We start from the raw sequence: 24,843 nt of genomic DNA on the forward strand, positions 1-24,843 counted from the left end.
TTTCTAGTGTGTCCACCAACAGATGAATGGATGAACAAAATGTGGTCCAACCATACAACGGAATACGACTCAGTCATAAAAAGGAACGGAGTACTCTCGATGCTACACAATGTGGATGAGCCTTGAAGATAGGATGCTGAGAGAAGCCAGACACTAAAGGTCACTTAGTATGAGATTCCATTAACAGACATGTCCAGAATAGGCTCATCCATAGGAACAGAAAGCTGATTAGCAGTTGTCTGGGGCTGGGGGAACATGGGGAAATTGGAAGGGTTGGTGTCTTTATTTTATTTTTTATTTTTTGAAACGGAGTTTCTCTGTCACCAGGCTGACGTGCAGTGATGCGATCTCGGCTCACTGCAACCTATGTCTCCCGGGTTCAAGTGATTCTCCTGCCTCAGCCTCCCAAGTAGCTGGGACTACAGGCATGAGCCACCATGCCCAGCTAATTTTTCTATTTTTAGTAGAGACAGGGTTTCACCATGTTGGCCAGGCTGTTCTCGATCTCTTGATCTCGTGATCTGCCCACCTTGGCCTTCCAAAGTACTGGGATTACAGGTGTGAGCCACTGTGACACCGTGCGTGTCTGGCCTTGGGTTGGCGTCTTTTTGGCATAATAAAAATGTTCCCAAATTGCCTGTGGTGATGGTTGTGGAACTCTGTGAATGGATCCAAAGCCACTGAATTGTACACTGCAAATGGGTGAACTGTATGTTAGTATGCGAATTCTACCTGATAAAGCGGGGTTTTTTTTTTTGTTTTGTTTTGTTTTTTAAGGCATCTTTCAGTGGTTTCCCTGCCCCACTTCCCTTGAATAAAGTGGAAACAGGTACCCGTGTGTGTCGAGGTCCTGCCTAATCTGGTCACCTCTCAGCACTCTGGCTCATGACCTGCTCGCTCCGGCCACACCATCCACACAGCGATTTCCCTCAACATTCCAAGCACGCTCCTGTCTGGGGGCTTTGATGTTTGCTCTTTCCTGCCCTGGAAAGTTCTTTCCTTCTGTAGCTACCTGGCTATCCCTTCGTTCAGGTTCCCATTCAAGTTCCCTCCGCAGGGGAGCCTTCCTGACCATCCTCATCCGTTCTCCCTTTACCTATTTGTTAACATAGCTGACATACATTTATGTATCTCCTGCATGGACCTGGGCATAATGCTTGCAGATCATACTGGCCCATGTGGATGAGAGAAACAGCCAGACCCAGCCTTTGCCACCAGGGGTTTGGTCAAATCCCTGCCGGAGAAGACTCGAGGCCCAGGCCTGGCTGGGCCTCTCTGAACCCAGGTTGGGAATGCTAATTCTGTCCAGTCAGCTTCAGCACTGGAATTTCGCCGTCTCAAACGTAAGCTCCCTGGGGGCAGGTATCTGACAAGTCTCATCCGCTGCTATTACCTCCAGTGATGAACACACAGAGGCTGAATATGCATTTGCTAGAAGCTGGTACCTCAGTCCTGCAGGCACCTTGACTCACTTGTGTCCTCTCTGCAGCCCTCGTGCCAAAGCGGCTGCCTGGCCCACAGAAGGCACTGGCAAAATATGGCTGGATCAAAGAATTAAAGCGCAACAGGGTCTACGTGGTGTTGAGTGGTTCACAAAGCACTTTCTCAAATGCCAACCCTCTCACTGGAGGAATGAATGGACTCCTGAGGAGGCAGTGGCGCCGAGCCAGTCTGGTGAGAACCCATTCCAGGGAACTACAGGGCCAAGTTCACACCAGAAATAATCGATGGGACTTCCGAGAATAGGCTTTGATGAAATGGAACTTTTGGCAAAATGTTAAGGATTGAGTGGCAGAAAATGAACAGCCACTCAATCTTCGTCTATAAAGAAAAACCCAGAGGTGCCCGCAGCCAATATAGAATCACCTTTTTTTTTTTTTTTTTTTGGAGACAGAGTTTTGCTCTGTTGCCCAGGCTGGAGTGCAGTGGCACGATCTTGGCTCACTGCAACCTCTGCCTCCTGGATTCAAGTGATTCTCCTGCCTCAGTCTCCCGAGTACCTGGGAATACAGGCAAGCGCCACCACGTCTGGCTAATTTATGGAATCACCTTTAAGCATCAAGGTGATTCTGCTTCAGGACTAGACAGCCCAGTGTGCCTAGGCTTCCTAAAACATTCCCCACTTCCTGTCACGCGTGTACAGGGACACAGAAAATCGAGGAGCACTGCTAGGCTGGCCAAGTTCCACAGCAGCACTCCGCCCTACACTCCTCTGGGTTTTATTAACATGCCAAATTTAATTACGAAGTGTAAACTTTATGAGGCCTAAGAATTATGAGGCCTGAACTTCAAGGTCATGGTGAATTAGAAATTCCTAGAAGAGGCCGGGCGCGGTGGCTCAAGCCTGTAATCCCAGCACTTTGGGAGGCCGAGACGGGCAGATCACGAGGTCAGGAGATCGAGACCATCCTGGCTAACACAGTGAAACCCCGTCTCTACTAAAAAATACAAAAAACTAGCCGGGCGAGGTGGCGGGCACCTGTAGTCCCAACTACTTGGGAGGCTGAGGCAGGAGAATGGCGTGAACCCGGGAGGCGGAGCTTGCAGTGAGCTGAGATCCGGCCACTGCACTCCAGCCCAGGCGGCAGAGACTCCGTCTCAAAAAAAAAAAAAAAAAAAAAAAAAAAAAGAAATTCCTAGAAGACAGAAGGCTACAAATGGAAGGAGGGGAATGAAGGGGTGAGAGGGAGGGATCCTGGGGTCAGGTGCCACCTTCACCTTGCTAGGTAACTTTCACCAAGTCACATCCTCATCTGCAAATGGAAGACAGCCTCTTTAAAGCTCAAAGTAACTCTAAAGAGGGGGGGTCTGGGCTGGGCGCAGTGGCTCATGCTTGTAATGCCAGCACTTTGGGAGGCCAAGGTGGGCGGATCATGAGGTCAGGAGTTCGAGACCAGCCTGGCCAACGTGGTGAAACCCTGTCTCTACTAAAAAAAAAAAAAAAAAAAAAAAAAAAATACAAAAATTAGCTGGGCATGGTGGTGGGCACTTGTAATCCCAGGTACTCAGGAGGCTGAAACAGGAGAATTGCTGGAACCTGGGAGGCGGAGGTTGTAGCGAGCCGAGATTATACCACTGCACTCCAGACTGGGTGACAGAGCGAGACTCCATCTCAAAAAAAAAAAGAGGGGGGGTTTGTGGGGAAGGTGCTGAGGCCGGGAAACTGGGATCTGAGTGAAGGCAAGCCACAGTCTGCCCACAGTTAACATAATTTCTTTCTTTCTTTCTTTCTTTTAAGATAGGGTCTCGCTCTGTTGCCCAGGCTGGAGTGCAGTGGCGCCATCACAGCTCACTGCACCTTGACCTCCTGGGCTCAATCAATCCTCCCATCTCGGCCTCCCAAGTGGCTGGGTCTATACGGGTAAGCCAGTATGCCCGGCTAATTTTATTTTATTTTTTATAGAGATGGGGTTTTGCTATGTTGCCCAGGCTGAATTACCGCCACTTCTTGATCGGTTGGGGCACAAGAGTTACCCTAAAGTTTGGCCTTGGAGTTGGGGAGGGGGAAGAATTCAGAACCATCTGTCTTCAGAGGCTGGATGCCGTCACTGCAGGAGCCATTCATTCATTTGCTTCTTCGAGATGGCCTCTGGTTACGGTGATAACCCCTTATTGTCTAATTCTAATCCTCAACCACCAGGGCACTAGCCCAGGAGACAGCGTCACTCCTGCTCTAAAGACAGCAGGGCTCAGAGAGGGGCAGTGTATGTTCAAGGGCAAACAGCAATTGGAAACCAGACGTAACGATTTCCAGTCAGTTCTCTCTACTTTACATCAGGCATATAACTGTTTTATAAAGCACAGCTATCCTGGGTGCAGTGGCTTATGCTTGTAATCCCAGCACTTCGGGAGGCCAAGGTAGGTGGATCACAAGGTCATGAGTTTGAGACCAGCCTGACCAACATAGTGAAACTCATATTTACTAAAAATACAAAAATTAGCTGGACGTGGTGGCGGGTGCCTATAGTCCCAGCTACTAGAGAGGCTGAGGCAGGAGAATTGCTTGAACCCGAGAGGCGGAGGTTGCAGTGACCCGAGATAGCACCACTGGATTCCAGCCTGGGCAAAACAGCTAGACTCCATCTCAAAAAATAAAATAAAATAAAATAAAATAAAATAGAATAAAATAAAATAAAATAAAAAAAGCACAGCTCCTGGAGGGGGGCAAGAATGGAATCAGCACATTATCGTGGGGTTCAGGGAGAAAACATGATTCTGTTGAAGTGACACAGTAAAGCAAAGGCCATTCCCTATGTTTTCGTGACTTGGAATAAACTCCTTAGTGACCGTTCCCCCATTTTCCCCATCCCTAGCAGGGCTACAGAGCTCCCAGGCCACTCAGACTGGTGTTACTCCCCGGTCTAACCTTTTCATTGTGGGCCAGGACTGCTTTTGTGGCACTGAGAGAGGTCAGTTCCACTTCTGCAGACGGCACAACTGAGATGCACCAAGCCAATTCTGTTCAACCACAATGTGGGCTGGCCCTACGGGAAAAGCTGTTCTAAAGTGACAACCGGAGTCTTGGGCCCTTTGATAGGGAAGTCAAGGCTGTCTGTGGCAGTGGCTGATTTAGTTGCTCGCTGAGGCTTTTATCTTGCATCTTCTTGCAAATGACAGGTTCCAGGGCAGGCAGTGCTGTCACTTGTCATTACTGTCATCCTGGAGCAGGATGAAATGTGGGCAGGGAGAAGGTCCTGACTCCTCTTATCATTCCTTCTAGAGGAAAATACACTTATGAGGGGAAGAATGGTCAGGGAGAGGGGTTCAACTTCTGAATGCTCCAGAGAAAAGAGCAGGAATGGTGTGGGTTACAGTTCCGGCTCCAAGGTGCATTAGCTGAGCTTGTCATCAGCTGGGAGTGTGAGGTGGCATCTCTCTAGTATAGCTAAGCCTCGAGTTTTGGGTTGAGACACAGCCAGGTTCAAATTCCATCAAATCCCATTCTCACCACCTACAGACTGTGTGGCCTTGGGCAAGTTCCAGGCCCACCCTGAGCCTCAAATTCCTCATCTGTGAGACGGGCTCAAAACAGCACTTAACACCGAGAACTGGAGAGTGTGAAAATGCACGGGAAGCACTTGGCACATAGTAAATGCTCATTAAGGTGAGATGTCACCATCTTTTTCCCATGGCCAATTCCCCATGACTCAGTTTCCACTTCTGTAAGGCAGGAGCCTCAAAAGAACCGCTTTGAGGGCTGCTGCTAGGACAGATCGAGAGGACGGGCGCGAAGACCCCAGCCCAGGACATAACACTCCCTAACGAGCGGGCTGAGGGTCGGAGCCTCAGTCTCCCCATCTGCAAAATGGGCACCTGGTCTCCCCCACCACGGCCCAGGAACCCCCGAACGGCGGTACAGGCGACTGCTCTTCTCCCCTTAGGCCCCCTCGACCCTCTCAGCGCCCTCGGCCAGTCCAGCCCGGTAGATCCCTCAGCCCCAGCCCCTCAGGGGCGCGCCCAGCCCGGGCCTCTGGCGCCCCCAGCCACTCCCCGGTCCCGCTACCTATGGTGGAGATAAAAGTGGAGTTGAAGGCGTCCTCGGAGAAGCGGAACAGGACACAGGTCTTCCCCACCCCCGAGTCCCCGATCAGCAGCAGCTTGAACAGGTAATCGTAGGTCTTCGCCATATTACACTCTCTCCCCGACGGGAAGTGCGGCCAGCGCCTCTCCACTGGCCACCAGCACCGTCCATCAGCGCCGAGCCCGCCCCTTATTGGCTCCAGGCCCACTGCGCGTCACCGCGGCCGACGCCCGCCCCTGCGTCCCGCCAGTCGCGGGGAGACCTGGGGAGGGGGCGAATGGAGCGCGGAGCCGGAAGCAGCCCGAGCGCACCTCCCATTGGCCGGCACTAGGGAGAGGACGGGCTCTGATTGACCAGCAGTGAAGAGTCGTGGGGCTTCAAATGGGGACGAGGCGGGGGCGTGGCATTATGTGGCCCCCGCCTTCCACCCCCTACACGGGCGGCCCGGCCCCGCCCCACTACAGGAGAGGGAAGGCAGGGAGCGTCGCCAACGGCTCGCGCGCCGGCAGCCTGGGGGGCGGGGCTTGGGGTGCGTGCGCACGCGCGCCCGGAGTTCCGTTAGGCGACGGCAGAGGGCGCAATCCTGTACTTGGGGCGGGTATCTCTGGGTCCCGCCGTCATAACTCGCGCAGGCGCAATAGGCCCCGAGGCGAGCGCGGGAAACCATGGTAGCGCTCTCAACCTGATCTGCGGCCTTCGAGTCGGGGCAGCGGGGGCCGACGGAGGAAGGAGAGAGGAGACACTGTATACTCGAAAAGTCACCCGGGCCGGGCGCGGTGGCTGAAATCCCAGAACTTTGGGAGGCCTAGGCGCGTGGATCACGAGGTCAGGAGTTCAAGACCAGCCTGGCCAAGATGGTGAAACCCCATTTCTACTAAAAATACAAAAATTAGCCGGGCGTGGTGGCGGGCGCCTGTAATCCCAGCTACTTGGGAGGCTGAGGCAGAGAATTGCTTGAATCTGGGAGGCGGAGGTTGCAGTGATCCGAGATCGCGCCTTTGCACTCAAGCCTGGGCGACAGAGCAAGACTCCATCTCAAAAATAAATAAATAAATAAAAGTGACCCAAGACGAGTTCCGAGGTCTGCGGCCTAGCGACCTGCTTACAGATACCCAAGGCCTCCGCCACCTGAGCGGCTTCACCGCCACAAGCTGTGCCCCGAAGCGCGCGCCGGCCTCCTCAGGGTCCGCCCTCGGCCGCTTTAGGAGTTGTCCGGGCCAGCCCGGGGGGTTTAGAACAGTGAGGATGCTTTAGAACAGTGAGGATGCTTGTTCCTATCTAGGGGCCAGGACTCTCAACACTGAAAAAACAGGCCGGGGCTGTGGCTGCCACCTGTGATCCCAGTGCTTTGGGAGGCCAGGAGTTTGAGGCTGCAGTAAGCGGTGATCGTCCCACTGCACTCCAGCATGGACGACAGAGCGAGAAGCCTCTCAAAAAAAGAAAAAGGCCGGGCGCGGTGGCTCACGCCTGTAATCTCAGCACTTTGGGAGGCCGAGGCGGTCGGATCACGAGGTCAGGAGATCGAGACCATCCTGGCTAACGCGGTGAAATCCCATCTCTACTAAAAATACAAAAAAGTAGCCGGGTGTAGTGGCGGGTACCTGTAGTCCCAGCTACTCGGAAGGCTGAGGCAGGAGAATGGCGTGAACCCGGGAGGCGGAGCTTTCAGTGAGCCAAGATCGTGCCACTGCACTCCAGCCTGGGCAACAGAACAAAACTCCGTCTCAAAAAAAGAAAAAAGAAAAAGAAAAGAAAAAGAGGAGAGATACATTAGGAAAATCGGGCTTGCAGCTGGGTGTGGTTGCTCAGGCCTGTAATCCCAGCACTTTGGGAGGCTGAGGCAGGAGGATTGTTTGAGCTCAGGAGGTCGAGACCAGCCTGGACAATATAGGGAGACCCCCATCTCTACAACAAATAAAATTAGCTGGGCGTGATTAGCACGCTTGTAATCCCAGCACTTTGGGAGGCTGAGGTGGAGGTTCACTGGAGGCCAGGAGGTGGAGACCAGCCTGGGCTAAACATAGCAAGACCCCCATCTCTGCAAAAAAAAAAAAAAAGTTTTTTGGCCAGTCGAGGGGGTTCACACCTGTAATTCCAGCACTTTGGGAGGCCAAGGTGGGCAGATCACTTGAGGTCAGGAGTTCGAGACCAGCCTGGCCAACATGGTGAAACACCGTCTCTACTAAAAATTCAGAAACTAGGTGGATGTGGTCGTGCACACCTGTAGTCCCAGCTACTCCAGCGGCTGAGGCACAAGAATCGCTTGAATCCGGGAGGCGGAGGTTGTAGTGAGCCGAGATTATGTCACTGCATTCCAGTGTGGGTGACAGAGCAAGGCTCCGTCTCAAAAAAACAAAAAAAAATTTAAAAAAAATTATCCGGGTATGGTGGTATATGCTTGTAGTCCCAGCTACTCAGGAGGCTAAGGTGGGAGGATCCCTTGAGCCTAGGAGGTCAAGGCAGCAGTGAGCTGTGATCGCACCATTGCACTCTAGCCTGGGCGACGGAGCAAGACCCTGACATTTTTTTTTTTTTGAGATGGAGTCTCCCATGATCGCCAGGGCTGGAGTGCAATGGCGCGATCTCGGCTCACTGCAACCTCTGCCTCCCGGGTTCAGGCGATTCTCCTGCCTCAACCTCCCAAGTAGCTTGGATTCTAGGCACCCGCCACCGCGCCTGGCGTGGTGTATTTTTTTGTATTTTTGGTAGAGATGGGATTTCACTGTGTTGGCCAGGCTGGTCTCGAACTCCTGACCTCGTGATCTGCCTGCCTCCACCTCCCAAAGTACTGGGATTACAAGTGTTAGCCCCCCGCCTGGCCCCTGACTCTTAAAATTTTAATCCCAGTACCAGCTCAGCAAAATGATGTTATTGGTTTTTTCTTGTTTGATGGTCAGAAAACTGAAGCCAGGAGGTTAAATGACTTTTTCCCCCTTCCCGCTTAAAAGTGGGAATTTGGTATCTGAACTCAGAATGCCAAGCTTCCCAGGCTGCAGTTTGATCACTAGGGCTCGCTGCTTCTTAGAGATGGTCCAGTCTGTTTTAGGTCACTCTGGGGCCTCCGGGGCCTTGAGGCTCACTTAATCTGTGGAAGGAGGGTCCAGCTTTTCCTCCTCCCTTCCACTTCAGCTCATTCTTCTGCTAATCTAGTTCTGGTTAAGAAAAGCTTCAACCAGAGGCACTGACCACTTTACATGCCTCAGCCTCTGTGGTATTTAATATTCTTGACTACCTCTGAATATTCTTTTTTCTTGGTATTATCCTCATTTTATTTACTTATTTTTGAGACAGGGTCTTGTTCTGTGGCCCAGGCTAGAGAGTGATGGTGTGATTTCATTCACTGCAACCTCCGCCTCCCAGGCTCAAGTGATTCTCCCACCTCAGCCTCCAGAGTAGCAGGAACCACTGGCATGCACCACCACGCATGGCTAATTTTTGTTTATTTTTTGTAGAGATGGGGTCTTGCTATGTTACCCAGGCTGGTCTGGAATTCCTGGGCTCAAGCCATCCTCCCACCTCAGCCTCCCAAGTAGCTGGGACTACATCTGCATGCTACCATGGCTGGCTAATTTTTTAATTTTTTGTAGAAATGGGGTCTCCCTATGTTGCTCAGGCTGGTCTCAAACTCCTGGGCTCAAGCGATCCTCCAGCCTCCACCTCCCAAAAAGCTGGGATCACAGGTATGAGCCACCACGCCTGGCCCTATACCATTTTTTTTTTTTTTTTTTTTTTTTTTAGATGGAGTTTCACTCTTGTTGCCCAGGCTGGAGTGCAGTGGCGCAATCTCGGCTCACTGCAACCTCTGCCTCCCGGGTTCAAGCAATTCTCCTGTCTCAGCCTCCTGAGTAGCTGGGATTACAGGTGCCCGCCACCACGTCTGGCTGATTTTTGTAGTTTTAGTAGAGACATGGTTTCACCATGTTGGCCAGGCTGGTCTTGAACTCCTGACTTCAAGTGATCCACCTATCTCGGTGCTAGGATTACAGGCGTGAGCCACTGCACCTGGCCTTTTTTTTTTTTTTTTTTTTTTTTTTTTTTTTTTTTTTTTTTGAGACGGAGTCTCACTCTGCCACCCAGGCCGGAGTGCAGTGATGTGATCTCGGCTCACTGCAACCTCCGCCTCCTGAGTTCAAGCAATTCTCATGCCTTAGCCTCCCAAGTAGCTGGGACTACAGGTGCACGCCACCAAATGCCCAGCTAATTTTTGTATTTTTAGTAGAGACGGGGGTTCACCATGTTGGCCAGGCTGGTCTCCAACTCCTGACTTCAAGTGATCCCCCCAAAGTGCTGGGATCACAGGCATGAGCCACTGTGCCCGGCCCTGTCCCTATTTTATTTACTGGTTTCTTCTCCCTGCCACCTCTGCCTCTGCCTCCCCTTCTTTGGTTGTTTTTTTTTTTTTTTCTCAGACCCCATTGCAGTCTTTTTGTGGGGAGGTTCTGCTTGTCTCTCAGCGTTTGTGTTCCTTGTTGTTCTGTCTCTGTTCTCACTTTCTAGGGGCTCCTAATGTCTCCTAATGTCTCCATTCTGACCAGTCTTCGTTTTTCATCCTTAGCCCAGCCGTCTCTTCACGTCTACCTGCGTTCTGGACGTCTCCCTTTTGATTTGTGAGATACTCCTGGCTCAGCATGTTCACAACTGAACTCATCAGCTAATACCCAGACTGGCTTGTCCTGATTTTCCTTGGGAGTGAAACTTAAGCCATCTTTGACAGCTGCCTTTCATCTCTTATCTGTCACATTCTGGTTTTTAAGGAGGTTCTAAATAGCTCTTGAGGGCCCGCACGGTGGCTCACGCCTGTAATCCCAGTACTTGGGAGGCCAAGATGGGCGGATCACCTGAGGTTAGAAGTTTGAGACCAGCCTGGCTAACATGGTGAAACCCCGTTTCTACTAAAAATTCAAAAAATTAGCTAGGCATGGTGGGCACCTGTAATTCCAGCTACTCGGGGGGCTGAAGGCAGGAGAATGGCTTGAATCCGGGAGGCAGAGGTAGCAGTGAGCCGAGACTGTGCCACTGTGCTCCAGCCTGGGCGACAGAGCAAGACTCCCTCTCAAAAATAAAAAATTAAAAAAAAAATAGCTCTTGAATTGCATTCTTCCATTTCCATTGCCACAGTGGAATCATTGCATTTCTCCACTGGTCTCCCTGAGCATTTTCTCTAATCCAGATTCCACCCTGCAGTGTGCTTATTCTAAAACACTTACTTTAGGCCAGGCATGATGGCTCATGCCTGTAATCCCAGCACTTTGGGAGGCTGAGGCAACCAGGTTACTTGAGGTCGGGCATTTGAGATCAGCCTGGGCAACATCGCAAAACCCTGTCTCTATTAAAAATACAAAAATTAGCTGGGCACACGTCTGTAGTCCCAGATGCTCGGGAGGCGGAGGTGGGAGGACTGCTTGAGCCCAGGAGGTCGAGGTTGCAGTGAGCCATGATCGTGCCACTGCCCTCCAGCCTGGGTGACAAGAGTGAAACCCTGTCTCAAAAAACAAAACAAAACTAAACTAAAAAACACACTTCCTTTGGTAACCATCCGTGGTCTCTGGGCAGGATAAAGTCCGAAATCTTCCTCTTAGCGTTTGATATCCCTCACAATCTGGTTCTAACCTCATGCTGTGTTCCAGCCGTACTTCATGGCATTAGGAAACTCCCCAAAAGTTGGAACAGGTCCGTTGAGTAACCATTGAACACAGTGAAGTGTTAAGTGCTGAGGCCATATGCATGACTAAAACAGCATCCCGAGATGAGATTACAACCCAAGTGGGGAGGGAGGAGGGAGAAACAGACACACAAAGTGGGAACTGCGCTCAAGTCATGGCAGGCCCCTTATTGGAGGGGTTGACTTTATTCATTCACATTCCCTGTGCCGACCGTCTATATCAGCCCAGTGTCAGTTAAAGTTTGGATTGGTCAAAAGGAAATGCTTTAATTGTACACTTTTATTATAACTGTACATTTTCGATTATTTCTTTTTTATTTTATTTATTTATTTAGAGACGGAGTCTCTGTCACCCAGGCTGGAGTGCAGTGGCGTGATCTCAGCTCACTGCAGCCTCCACCTCCCAGGTTCAAGTGATTCTCCTGCCTCAGCCTCCCGAGTAGCTGGGATTATAGGCACACACTACCACACCCAGCTAATTTTTGTATTTTTAGTGGAGACAGGGTTTCACCATGTTGGCCAGGCTGGTCTCAAATTCCTGAATTCGTGATCTGCCTGCCTCGGCCTCTCAAAATGTTGGGATTACAGGTGTCAGCCACCTCGCCCAGCCAGTTGTTTACTTTTTATTAATTTATTTTTGGAGAATGGGGTCTTGATATATTTCCCAAGCAGGTCTCGAACTCCTGGCTGGGTTCAAGTTATCCTCCCCTGTCTCCACCTGCTTTTTTTTTTTTTTTTTTTTGAGACAGAGTTTTGTTCTTGTTGCCCAGGCTGGAGTGCAATGGTAGGATCTCGATTCACGGCAACCTCCGCCTCCCGGGTTCAAGCGATTCTCCTGCCTCAGCCTCCCGAGTAGCTAGGATTACAGCCATGCGCCACCACACCTGGCTAATTTTGGACTTTTAGTAGAGATGGGGTTTTTCCATATTGGTCAGACTGGTCTCGAACTCCCAACCTCAGGTGATCCGCCCGCCTCAGCCTCCCAAAGTGCTGGGATTACAGGCGTGAGCCACCATGCCTGGCCTGTTATTTTATTTTATTTTGCTTTATTTTTGAGACAGAGTCTTGATCTGTTGCCCAAGCTGGAGTGCAGTGGCGCAATCTTGGCTCACTGCCACCTCCACCTCCTGGGTTCAAGCGCTTCTCCTGTCTCAGACTCCCAAGTAGCTGGGATTACAGACATGTGCCACCACGCTGGGCTAATTTTTGTATTTTTAGTAGAGATGGGGTTTCACCATGTCGGCCAGGGTGGTCTCAAATTCCTGACCTCAGGTGATCTGCCCACCTTGGCTTCCCAAAGTGCTTGGATTACAAGTGTGAGCCACAGCACCTGGCTTGTTATTTTTTCAATAACAGAAAGTTGTCTGAAGACTCCATTAATGTTTTAAAGGCTTTCATTTCTCTTTCTGATTCTCTGCCTCCCCTCCTCAAAAGATCTTGAGGCAAAATACCAAAATTCAGGTAGTGAAACTGTAGTGGTCTTTGACACTCTGTTCTGAGTTCTCAGCTAAATTTTAAGATTACTCCCTTCAAATCACTTCTTCCCTCATATTCCATGGCAACGCGTACTGGATTATTGAAACCTTTTCCTAACTGGGCTTCCTGCCTTAGTCCACCCCAATGGTAGACCTTCTCGAAGATGAATGGTAAGTGGATTTTCCTAATGTAATGTATTGCTTGCCTTGTTGCCTCCAGTCTTTTTTTTTTTTTTTTTTTTTTTTTTTTTTTTTTTTTTTTTTTTTTAGATGGAGTCTCGCTCTGTCGCACAGGCTGGAGTACAGTGGCATGATCTCGGCTCACTGCAACCTCCACCTCCTGGGTTCAAGTGATTCTCCTGCCTCAGCCTCCCGAGTAGCTGGGATTACAGGTGTGTGCCCAGCTAATTTTTGTATTTTTAGTAGAGATAGGGTTTCAGCATGTTGCCCAGGGTGGTCTTGAACTCCTGAGCTCAAATGATCTGCCTGCCTCAGCCTCCCAAAGTGCTGGGATTACAGGTGTGAGCCACCATGCCTGGCTTCCTCCAGTCTTTAGTGGCTCTCTACTCCTGACTCAATTAGGTTCAGGCTCTCATCCGTGTGGGCTCAGCCTACCTTCGAGCTTTTCTGCTTCTGCTTTGCTTTATTTATTTACTTACTTTGAGACAGGGTCTTGCTCAGACAGTCCTCCAGGCTAGAATGCACTGGCCGATCATAGCTCACTGCATCCTTGGTCTCCTGGGCTCAAGCGATCCTTCTTCCTCAGCCTCTCGAGTAGCTGGGACTTATAGGCACGCGCCACCACACCCCACTAATTTGTGTGTGTTTGAGACAGAGTCCTGCTCTGTCACATGGGCTGGAGTGCAGTGGCGTGATCTTAGCTCACTGCAACCTCTGCCTCCCGCATAGCTGGGATTGTAAGTGTGCACCACCATGCCCAGCTCATTTTTGTTTTTAGCAGAGATGGGGTTTCACAATGTTGGCCAAGCTGGTCTTGAACTCCTGGCTCCAAGCAGTCCGCCTGCCTCAGCCTCCCAAAGTGCTGGGATTACAGGTGTAATTTGGCCACCACACCTGGCCAAATTTTTGTTGTTTTTTGTAGACGGGGTCTCACTATGGTGCCTATGCTGGTCTGCTTTTCTTTATATGTGCAAGTCAGAAAGCCTTAGCCAAGTAGTCCTTCCCAACTCAGGCAACAGAGATGATCTTCCCTGCTCTTATCTCTTAAACTCCTACTCATTCTTCACAGCTGGCTCAGGCAGGGTAGGGGATAAGGAAGGCCAGGAGTTTTTGAGTGACCGAGGCTGAGTGCTCTTGCCTGCAATGAGATTGTAATATCCTTGTATCATGAAGTCACAGTATAAAGCAAATAGATAACCTCGTCTACATTCTTGGCTCAGTTATTTTCCTTTTCCATCCCTTTAACATCTGTTGAACCAAGATGCTCTGTGTACTCCCACACATTCTAAAATTCACACAAATTGTAGTTTATGTAAAAATTTATTCGACCAAAATGTAGAAAAAGTGATACTATTACATATGATACAGTTGCAAGAATCTAAAGAAAAGTGTGGATTTGATTCCATTGCACAATTTGCTAGTGTATTTCCTGGGTAGTGTGGTGCTGAATAAATAGGAGTGGGGTGGTGGGGTGGGTAAGGGATTCAGATAAGCCAGACACAGGGTGATTTTTAGTCGGAATTGTAAACTTTACTCGGCCCCCACACGCTGCTGGGGAATGTGGAATGTTCCAGCTCTGAGATGTTAACTGAGAAAAGAGAAGTCAAACAAAGCCGATACGTGCAGCCCTGTCTACAGAATCCTTCATTATCCAGTTTAATCAGGAGTTTCTTGGTGTTTTATTAACTTGGTCCCAAAGAAGGAATTCAAGTCCTAGATAAGTAAATCTTCAATTTGCTATTCCCTGAAGTATGGAAATGAAGTTGGGCCAATTTTTAACCTCTGCTGCCAGAGAGGCCCTTTCTGCTAATAGATAGAAACGCTTTTGCTCAACTTATGAATGACTTGTAGTCTTTTGTATATGGCTGACCTGAATTGGACTGAACTCCACCATATTCCGGCTGAGTGGGTCATTACTGGAATGAGACATTTGCTCTTCAGAGAACAACTTTATTTTTATTTTATTTTTTTTCTTGAGATGGAGTCTCATTCTGTTGACCAGGCTGGAGTGCAGTGGTGCGATCTCGGCTCACTGCAACCTCCACTTCCTGGGTTCAAGTGATCCTCCTGCCTCAGCCTCCCAAGTAGATGAGACTACAGGCAGGTGTCACCATAATTTTTGTATTTTTAGTAGAGACAGGGTTTCGCCATGTTGGCTGGGCTGGTCTCGAACTCCTGACCTCAAGTGATCTGGCCTCCCAAAGTGTTGGGATTACAGGCGAAAGCCACCGCGCCCGGCCAGAGAACTTTAGAATGAAGGCAATACACAAAAGAACATCACATCAAGGATCTATTAATTTTCATCTATTAATTACTATATGTGGGTAATTATGACTATTACCCAAGCATTCTACGTTGATTGCTTAAGAGGATGTTTGTTCTGCATGGTGGAGTGTGGAGAAGGGCCAGGATTCTTAGGTTAATCTATCTGTGGTTTATGACTTCCCACAATAGCCACCCCCGGCCCCCACCAGCCCTTTTATTGGCTCTGGATGGAAAATCCCTACCCGTGTGATGGTCCCTATAGTTTGACCAACGGTTGACCCAAAAGGTTATGCTCTTCAGTGTTTTAAGTATATCCACGACTAGATATTGGGGTCTGTGGTCTTCAAAGTGTGGGGCTGCCTATTCTCCCAGGAACCAAGTGGCCTCTGTCTTAAGAAAGTATGCTTACTAGGAAATACCCTGCCTACCTTAGGAATAAATGCAACTCAAGGAAGAAATAAGAGAGCTGAAAAAGCTGGTGCCATTTGAAAAAAAAAAGGGAAGGAATGAGATTTAACTGGTGCTCAAAGCTTCTCCGATACAAAATATTTGGTCATGTAATTCATAATCTGCTTGACATTTCCAGCAAAGCGAAGATGGCAATAACAAAAGGAACTTCATACAAGAGAAAAGAAAGACCCACGGAGCTCCGGAGTTTCTGTTGGAACAAGACTCTTCTGTTTTGCTTATATACAGTTAAGTTCGTTTAGTGTCTGATCCAGTGTCTGATGTAAGCCCACGTTCTCTTCTTTGGCCTGGGCAAGTTTCTCTGGTGAGGGTTAAGAGCAGGGGGAAAGATAAATTAATAAGCATCTTTGTTAAATGAAAGAAAAAAAAAGATTTCTTTTTTTTTTCTTCTTCTTGAGACAGGGTCTCACTCTGTCACCCAGGCTGGAGTGCAGTGGCATGATCTTGGCTCACTGCAACCTCTGCCTCCCAGGCTCAAGCAATTCTCCTGCCTCAGCCTCCCGAGTAGCTGGGATTACACGCGCGCGCCACCACCACCCGGTTAATTTTTGTGTTTTTAGTAGAGATGGGGTTTCACCATGTTAGCCAGGCTGGTCTCGAACTCCTGACCTCAAAGTGATCCACCCACCTCAGCCTCCTAAAGGGCTGGGATTACAGGTATGAGCCACCATGCCCAGCACCCCCCAAAAAATTTCTAAACCTGAAACTGCCAGGGTGAAAGTCGCAACAGAGAAAGTACTTTTTTTTTTTTTTTTTTTTTTTTTGAGACAGGGTCTCACTCTGTTGTCCAGGCTGAAGTGCAGTGGCATAATCACGAATCACCGACCGCAGCCTTGACCTCCCTGGGCTCAGGTGATCCTTCCACCTCAGTCTCCCGTGTAGCTGGGGACTGCAGGTGCGTGCCACCAGCTGGTCAATTTTTGCATTTTTTTCTAGAGACAGGGTCTCACCATGTTACCCAGGCTGGTCTCGAGGTCCTGGGCTCAAGGAATCCATCCACTCAGCCTCCCAAAGTGCTGGGATTACAGGTGGGTTATAGCCACCATGCCTGTCCAGTACTTTGTATTTTTAATTACAGCAGAACATCACAGAATAGGAAGGAACAAGCACCAAATTTGGGAGTCACAGTTGTAAGATAAAATGCAGGGTGCCCAGTTAAATTGAATTTCAGATAAACCACAAATAATATTTTAGTGTAAGTATATCCCAAATGTTGCATGAGATATACTTATGCATGAGATATGATTAAAAAATTATTCATTGCTGGTTGGGCACAGTGGCTCACGCCTGTAATCCCAGCACTTTGGGAGGCTGAGGCGGGTGGATCACGAGGTCAGGAGATCAAGACCATCCTGGCTAACATGGTGAAATCCCATCTCTACTAAAAATACAAAAAAAATTAGCCAGGCATGGTGGTGGGCACCTGTAGTCCCAGCTACTCGGGAGGCTGAGGCAGGAGAATGGTGTGAACCCGGGAGGCAGAGCTTGCAGTGAGCCGAGATCATGCCACTGAACTCCAGCCTGGGAGACAGAGCGAGACTCCGTCCCAGTAAAAAAAAAAAAAAAAAAAAAAAAAAAAAAAAAGATTATTCATTGCTTTTCTGAAATTCAGATTTAAGTTGGTGTCCTGTATTTTTCCTTGTGAACTCTGGTAACCCTAGAGTCAGAATACCTGGACTTAAGCCCCAGTTGTATCACTGAAGTAAGCATCTAACCCTCCTAGATCTGTTTTCCCCATCTGTCAAATGGGGGTAACGATATCAATGTGTGGTGTGGGGGTAATGATGAGGAATAAACGAGGAATACTTCAGAACCTATGACGTGCTACATGAAGAAAAGATTTCAGTCCTACATATGCATGGCTTAATATAAATTTCCACCCAAGTGCTAATTAAGTAGCCCCTGAGCCTTTGGTAGTTACATCTAATCCTGTAACCCATCTTTCCTTGGGAGCTGCTGGGAATGGCTGTTTAAATTACATGCGTAATTGTGTAACTGTCTATGTATCCAGAGGAATGGAGACAAACCCCAGGTAAATGCGGTATGATTGAAATTTAAGCCATTCTACAGGCATGTTATTAAGTGTGTGAGCTGATTAAACAATTTAAAAAAGAAAGGGAGAGGGAAAAAAGATGGCATTTAGAGTTATGCGTGACAGAGCACGAGAGAGAACTTAGTTTGCAATAAGTGATGGCTGATAAGGGACAAGGTCAAGACTCATTAAAATGCTGGGGGAAAGCAAAATGCCTCACAAAATGTGATATGATCAGCCTGGAAATTTACAGAAAGAAAAAATGACTGCAGAAGATGGCAGCCTTTCTTATTTATTTATTTATAAACAGGGTCTTGCTCTGTTGCCCAGGCTGGAGTACAGTGGCATGATCATAGCTCACTGAAGCCTTGACCTCCTGGGCTCAAGTGATCCTCCTACCTTAACCTCCCAAGTAGCTGGGACTACAAGGGCGTGCCACTATGCCCAGTCAATTCTTGTATTTTTAGTAGAGATGGGCCCGGGTAGTTTTTGCATGTTGCCCAAGCTGGTCTCACGCAATCCACCCACCTCGGCCTCCCAAAGTGCTGGGATTACTGGCATGAGCCACCATGGATCACCTGATACAAGGAGTTTGAGACCAGCCTGGCCAACATGGCGGAACGCCATCTCTACTAAAAATACAAAAAATTAGCTGGGTGTGGTGGTGCACACCTGTAATCCCAGCTACTTGGGAGGCTGACGCAGGAGAATCACTTGAACCCGGGAGGCGGAGGTTGCAGTGAGCCAAGATTGCGCCACTGCACTCCAGCCTGGGCGACAGAGTGGGACTCCATCACACACACACACACACACACACACACACGTCAAGTGACTATGACCTGGACTCCATCACACACACACACACACACACACACACACAGTCAAGTGACTATGAGACTATGACCTGGGATGATTCCGTCAGACAGATCAGTGACCTGGGTCTATCCAGTCTGGGTGAGTAGAAGTTAACTGAATGCTGACTATGTTGTCATGAGCCAGTTTCTCCATTATCTCATTTAATCCTCATAACAGAGATATCACCTTTATTTTGTGGAAAAGCTAAGCAGCTTGTTCACGTTGGCATGGTTAAAGCAGCAGAGCGAGGATTTAAAACCCTGGTCTCTTTATTTTCTCTCTCTTTAGTTAAAAAAACTTTTAAAATAAAATATTATTATGAATAATTTTAGAGACAGGGTTCTTGCCATGTTGCCCAGGTTGGTCTCAAACTCCCGAGCTCAAGTGATCCGTCTGCCTTGGCCTTCCAAAGTGCTGGGATTACAGGTGTGAGCCACTGCACCGGGCCTTAAACCCTGGTCTCTTGACTACAAATCCTGACTTTGCTTCATCTTGTCACTTGGATGCTCTAGCATCTATTTTGTTATTAGGTCTGAGATAAAATGACTTTCCCTGAAAGTGTTAACTGCCCTTGAGAATCATTGACAAGGCTCACAGACTATCAACAGATAGTGTAGACCTCCATAGCACTAATCTCTTTTTTTTTTTGTTTGAGGCGGCGTCTCACTCTGTCACCCAGGCTGGAGTACAGTGGCGCGATCTCGGCTCACTGCAACCTCCGCCTCCCAGGTTCAAGCGATTGATTCTCCCACCTCGGCCTCCCGAGTAGCTGGGATTACAGGCCCCCACGACCATGCCCGGCTAGGTTTTGCATTTTTAGTAGACACAGGGTTTTACCATGTTGACCAGGTTGGTCCCGAACTCCTGACCTCAAGTGACCCGCCCGCCTTGGCCTCCCAAAGTGTTGGGATTATAGGCGTGAGCCACCGCGCCTGGCCATAGCATTAATCTCTGAAATTCCACTTATGTGCTTAGTTAGGTAGACTAACTGGATAGACAGGCTGCATAGTTACCTTAAAGGGTGGAGTTCAGAAATGTCTGGAAAAATTCCAGGGACAAATACACAGACTCCAAACAAAAACCAGCCCCCTACACAGTCTGTAATCTTTCCAAGGGCATATATATGGCAGTGTGTGAGGGGAATGGTTTTTGCAGAAGTTCAGGATGGATGGCAGTCAGGAGCAGTGAGAGGCTGAGGGTGGAAAGGTGTAGGTAGTTTAGGGGAGGTGCATTTTGGAGGAATGAATGAATAGAGAGAGTAATGGGGTCAGAGCTTCCCGCCTGTACAAAAAAAAAAAAAAAAAAAAAGGATGAGGAATAACAACGGATACTGAAAATTCAGGATCTAGTTGGAGATTTTCATGCTATTCCCAGGTTCAAGGGGTAGTCTGGCAGATGTGGCCTGGACATCTAAATGTCAATTATCTGTGATAATTTGAGGTGGTAGTGGTGGTAGGATGCAGGCGAGAACTGGATGGACTATTTGAAATTTGGATCATCTCTGATAAATTGCTGTGTTTTCGATCATTAGAAAAGCATAGCCTGGGTCAGGCGCAGTAGCTCAAGCCTGTAATCCCAGCACTTTGGGAGGCCCGGGTGGGTGGATCACCTGAGGTCAGGGATTCGAAACCAGCCTGGCCAACATGGTGAAACCCCGTCTCTACCAAAAATACAAAATTAGCCAGGCGTGGTGGCGCATGCCTGTAATCCCAGCTACTTGGGAGGCTGAGGAAGGAGAATCACTTGAACCCAGGGGGCGGAGGTTGCAGTGAGCAGAGATGGTGCCACTACACTCTAGCCTGGGCAACAAGGGTGAAACTCCCATCTCAAAAAAAAAAAAAAAAAAAGCAAAGCATAGCCTGGGCCAGGCGCAGTGGCTCACACCTGTAATCCTAGCACTTTGGGAAGCTGAGATGGGTGGATCAGCTGAGGCCAGGAGTTTGAGACCAGCCTAGCCAACATGGTGAAACACCATCTCTACTGAAAGTACAAAACTTAGCTGAGTGTGGTGGTGTGCGACTGTAATCCCAGCTACTCGGGACGCTGAGACATGAGAATCACTTGAACCCAGGAGGCGGAGGTTGCAGTGAGCCAAGATGGCGCCACTGCACTCCAGCATGGGCAACAGAGTAAGACACTGTCTCAAAAAAAAAAAAAAAGCGTGACCTTGTTTTCTCCATAACCCTCACGTAGGAAAAAGTATGACCTTTTAATACCCACAGGTCAACCTTAAGAACTATTCTAAACTAAAGCAAGGGTCCTGTTATAACTCACTCAAATATGAAGGAAGATTGATGTTAGTGTCTCAGGCAGTTTTGGAATTCGGGAAAGAATTCTAAATTCACTTCTTCTGATGTCACAACACTTTCCCTGTTCATGGGAGGCCTGTTCCCTCCTTGTACAGTCAGTTTTCCAAGGGCAGGGCGTGGAGGTGAACTTCCTCCCAGGACTGGGAGCTAGATGAACAGTGAAGAACAAAGCTACGGGAAGCTCCAGTAACTACCCTCACAGTGTAACACAGAGAAAAGACACAAGAAAAGGAGGAAATGGAGATCAAAATGTCATTGCCGCTATTTGAATCTGTAGCTCAAGCCCCATTCAAGGGAAGCCTCATTTTCGACACAGGCTTGTTCGTTTTTTCCAAATCCCTTTTGACTCTTAAGCTGCCTAAGCGGTTTATAAGGATGAGTCTCCATTCACAACAATTTCTATTTAAGGAAAAGTCACTGGGGCTGGGCGCGGTGGCTCATGCCTGTAATTGCAGCACACTGGGAGGGGGAGGTGGGCAGATTGCCTGAGCCCAGGAGTTCGAGACCAGCCTGGGCAACATAGCGAGACCTTCCCGCTTCTACAAAAAAGTACAAAAATTAGCCTTGTGTGGTGGTGCACACCTGTAGTCCCAGCTACTTGGGAGGTCGAGGTGGGAGGATAGCTTTAGCCCTATAGGTGGAGGTTGCAGTGAACTATGGTGGTGCCACTGCACTCCAGCCTGGGTGACAAAGCGAGACCCTGTCTCGAAACAAAAAAAACAAAACCAAACAAAAAAACTACTGGCATGCAGATACTGTTAGCTAACAGCGGTATCTGAGAACACATGCCTAGCTCGCTTTTGTTTTCACGTCTTCAGAAAAGCATCCTGTAGGCATAATTTTCTTTTTGTAATAAGCTTTTCATTTGTGAGTGAGAGAGGCTGACCACCCACTTTTTGTTTCAGGCTATGGTTAAGGGCACACAGCTACAGCTCAAAGGCGGCAAGTGGAGAAAATGAGAATGAGGGGGCGTGAAGAGGAGGACTGCCCGTCTTTATTTCGGTCGTAGAGTCACAGACACATCAGAAGAAGGCTCTGACGTTTAAACCAGGAGGCAGGCCCCCGGAGCTCCTAGCCACCGGAGCTCCTAGAAGCCCACAGGGGCATAGGAGGCACCACGTGAGAAGGACAGAGGGCAGCGACCTGGCTGCCTCTCAGAGAGAGGTCATGTCGTTGAGAGCGTGGTCCAGTTCCTCGCTGATAGCTTTGTACTTGAGCTTCTGAGCGTATAACTCATCTAGAGGGCGGAGGTCCCCGGGGAGACAGTTCAGAAGAAGAAGTACAGGGGACAGAAGGCAAGGGTCGGAATGGAGTGCCACAGATGAACCGCAGGAGGAAGAAAAAAAAAATGTGAGCGAACAAAGCACAGACTAGGAGAAAGTCGTGTTCCATGTGAAACAGATGAAGAAAACCAAAGATGTATGGAGTGATTTCTAAGTAGTTTGAGGTTCTGCAGGGGGATTAGCCACAATGAAGCTTCAAAACAGTGGTAACCAGAAGTGATGGAGCTTCCCCCACCAGTCCCCATCCCCCAGTTTATTTCGGATTTCCAATGACGTCACCCTGTCCAAAGGTCGTATTTTGGAATGGGGCATTTTCCCTTATATGGGAACCTCACTTCCCCAAAAAAACATTGGAACACATGGTCTGAAGAATGTGTCCTTTCTGGGTGGGATGAGCAGTTTGGAAGATTCCATTTGAACCCCAAGATTCTGGAATTTCTGTGACCGAATGTTAAACATTGGAACTCTTGAAGAAATTCTGGGAGATGTAGGCCCCAGACTTGCATTAGAGTCTTTATTGCAGTTCCTATATTTCCCATATTTCTGTTGTTTTTTTTTTTCTTTTTAAATACTGTGACAAGCTTTGAGCTCCTTGGGACAGAGCTGCAAAAATGCAAGGCATGTAAAAAAAAAAAAATGCAAGGCATCTATCAGAAATGAGCAAACAGAAGGAAATTGTGAAGATTTTTCTTTTTTTTTTTGAGACGGAGTCTGGCTCTGTCGCCCAGGCTGGAGTGCAGTGGCGCGACCTTGGCTCACTGCAACCTCTGCCTCCCGGGTTCAAGTGATTCTCCCTGCCTCAGCCTCCCCAGTAGCTGGGATTACAGGCGCCTGCCACCACGCCCAGCTAATATTTTATATTTTTGATAGAATGTTGGCCACGTTAGTCTCAAACTCCTGATCTCAAGTGATCCGCCCACCTCGGCCTCCCAAAGTGCTGGGATTACAGACTTGAGCCACTGCGCCCGGCCTGAGAGTTTTTATTGATTATTAATCTTTTTTTAATTAGAGAGAGCCATACTTGTTTCTCTGTACTTGCTCATGGGACTAAGCAGAGATATTTTACCTCCTGAAAGTGGCAATTCAATGAGCCAGGCGTGGCGGCACGTGCCTGTAGTCCCAGCTACCCGGGAGGCTGAGGCAGGAGAATTGCTTGAACCCAGGAGGCCGAGGTTGCAGTGAGCCGAGATGGCGCCACTGCACTCCATCCAGCCTGGGCGACGGAGCCAGACTCCGTCTCAAAAAAAAAAAAAAAAAAAAAAAAAGTGGCAATTCAAGCCTTGAATGATTTGCATTATCCTATTCTAGAGTTCCAAGACATCCAGATATAACATCACTACACACTTTACTTTCCTAAGGCAAACAAGGCCCAACCCAACCCCTCCACAAACATTCCCCAACTGTCTGTGGATGTGTCCCAGAGTGGGAGGCAGGGCAGGGCAAACATTTAGATGGTAACCTCATACCTTCCAGGTCATCAATTGTCTTTTCCAGTTTTGCAACCGTTCTCTCTGCAAATTCAGCACGGGTCTCAGCCTAGATAAGAAGAAAGGAGTTACTATCATGGCTTCATGACCAGCCCCAGAAGAAACCAGAGCTCGCTGGGAGCAACCACACTCACCTCTTTCAGTTTGTCAGACAGAAGTTTAATTTCTTCTTCATATTTGTCCTCCTTTTCAGAATACTGTGGGAAAAACCAAAACACCGCTTTAAGAAAAGGAGGGCCCGGCCGGGCATGTTGGCTTATGCCTGGATTCCCAGCACTTTGGGAGCCTGAGGCTGGTGGATCACAAGGTCAGGAGTTCAAGACCAGCCTGGCCAACATGGCGAAACCCTGTCTTTACTAAAAATACAAAAATTAGCTGGGTGTGGTGGTGGACGCCTGTCATCCCAGCTACTCGGGAGGCTAAGGCATGAGAATTGCTTAAACCTAGGAAGTGGAGGCTGTAGTGAGCCCATATGGTGCCACTGCACTCCAGCCTGGACGACAGAGCGAGACTCCATCTCAAAAAGAAAAAAAAAAAAAAAAAAAAAAAAGAGGTAGGCAGAGTAGAGGCAGGCACCTTTCCCCAGCAGAAGAAGTATGTATGAAATGCGGAGAATGTGGGGGAGAGTCCTCTAGGATGGTATTGATCAGAGGGCCTGAACTGATAACTCGAGATAAAAAGTATGGCGAAAAAAGGGAGATAACTGGAAATCTGTGTTACTCAAAGCCCCCTCTGTATTTCTAACCCCGTTCTCCACCACCTTCCCTAGGGTGACAGGCACTCTCTGATCATCATCTGTGGACTCCTGAGTCCCAGTCCCTGTCCATGAATGCGCCCCTTAGCACGGAATGTTCCCCTCCCCATGACGACCTATCAGAAATTATACTTTTCTTTTTTTCAGACAGTCTTGCTCTGTCACTCAGGCTGGAGTGCAGTGGTACGATCTCGGCTCACTGTGACTTGCAACTTCCACCTCTTCCAGCCTGGGCTCAAGCAATTCCCCTGACTCAGCCTCCCAAGTAGCTGGGCCTACAGGCACCCACCACCATTCCCAGCTAATTTTTGTTATTTTCAGTAGAGACAGGGTTTCGCCACGATGGCCAGCCAGGCTGGTCTCGAACTCCTGACCTCAGGTGATTGGCCTGCCTCGGCCTCTGAATAACTAACATTATTAGCTGCTTACCAGGGTCCAGACACAGTCAATGGCATCACAGCCTGGTATTTGTAATCCCATTTTATAGGGGAGGAAAGGGTCGCAGAAAGGTGAAGTTACTATTTTGCCTAGGGTCATAAGGCTATTAAGTGA

The 24,843-nt window shown here is 48.7% G+C and overlaps 4 protein-coding genes across 11 annotated transcripts in view; all 4 read right to left on the bottom strand.

Moving 5' to 3' along the window:
- Nucleotides 1-24,843, bottom strand: part of AP1M1 (adaptor related protein complex 1 subunit mu 1) — a 212,477-nt gene that overhangs the window by 119,770 nt on the left and 67,864 nt on the right. The window lies entirely within an intron of this gene.
- Nucleotides 1-24,843, bottom strand: part of FAM32A (family with sequence similarity 32 member A) — a 182,885-nt gene that overhangs the window by 80,350 nt on the left and 77,692 nt on the right. The window lies entirely within an intron of this gene.
- RAB8A (RAB8A, member RAS oncogene family) overlaps nt 1-24,843 on the bottom strand; it is a 405,903-nt gene that overhangs the window by 17,105 nt on the left and 363,955 nt on the right. Inside the window, exon 2 of the mRNA XM_050769822.1 lies at nt 5,504-5,643. Coding sequence (XP_050625779.1) covers nt 5,504-5,627 — 124 coding nt within the window. The 5' untranslated portion in view covers nt 5,628-5,643. The remainder of the gene's footprint in view (nt 1-5,503; nt 5,644-24,843) is intronic.
- The window catches only part of TPM4 (tropomyosin 4), a 35,893-nt gene continuing 25,189 nt past the window's right edge, over nt 14,140-24,843 (bottom strand). Inside the window, exons 6-8 of one of the 4 annotated variants that reach the window (XM_050769765.1) lie at nt 23,672-23,734; nt 23,517-23,586; nt 14,140-15,872 (exon numbers count right to left, since the gene is read on the bottom strand). In XM_050769765.1, coding sequence (XP_050625722.1) covers nt 15,790-15,872; nt 23,517-23,586; nt 23,672-23,734 — 216 coding nt within the window. In that variant the 3' untranslated portion in view covers nt 14,140-15,789. Of the gene's footprint in view, nt 15,873-20,732; nt 22,005-23,516; nt 23,587-23,671; nt 23,735-24,843 lie in introns of those variants that run through there. The other 3 variants (XM_050769763.1, XM_050769762.1, XM_050769766.1) reach the window with 3 other exon arrangements.

Source organism: Macaca thibetana, chromosome 19 (genome assembly GCF_024542745.1).
Source record: "Macaca thibetana thibetana isolate TM-01 chromosome 19, ASM2454274v1, whole genome shotgun sequence".
Lineage (NCBI taxonomy): Eukaryota > Metazoa > Chordata > Mammalia > Primates > Cercopithecidae > Macaca > Macaca thibetana.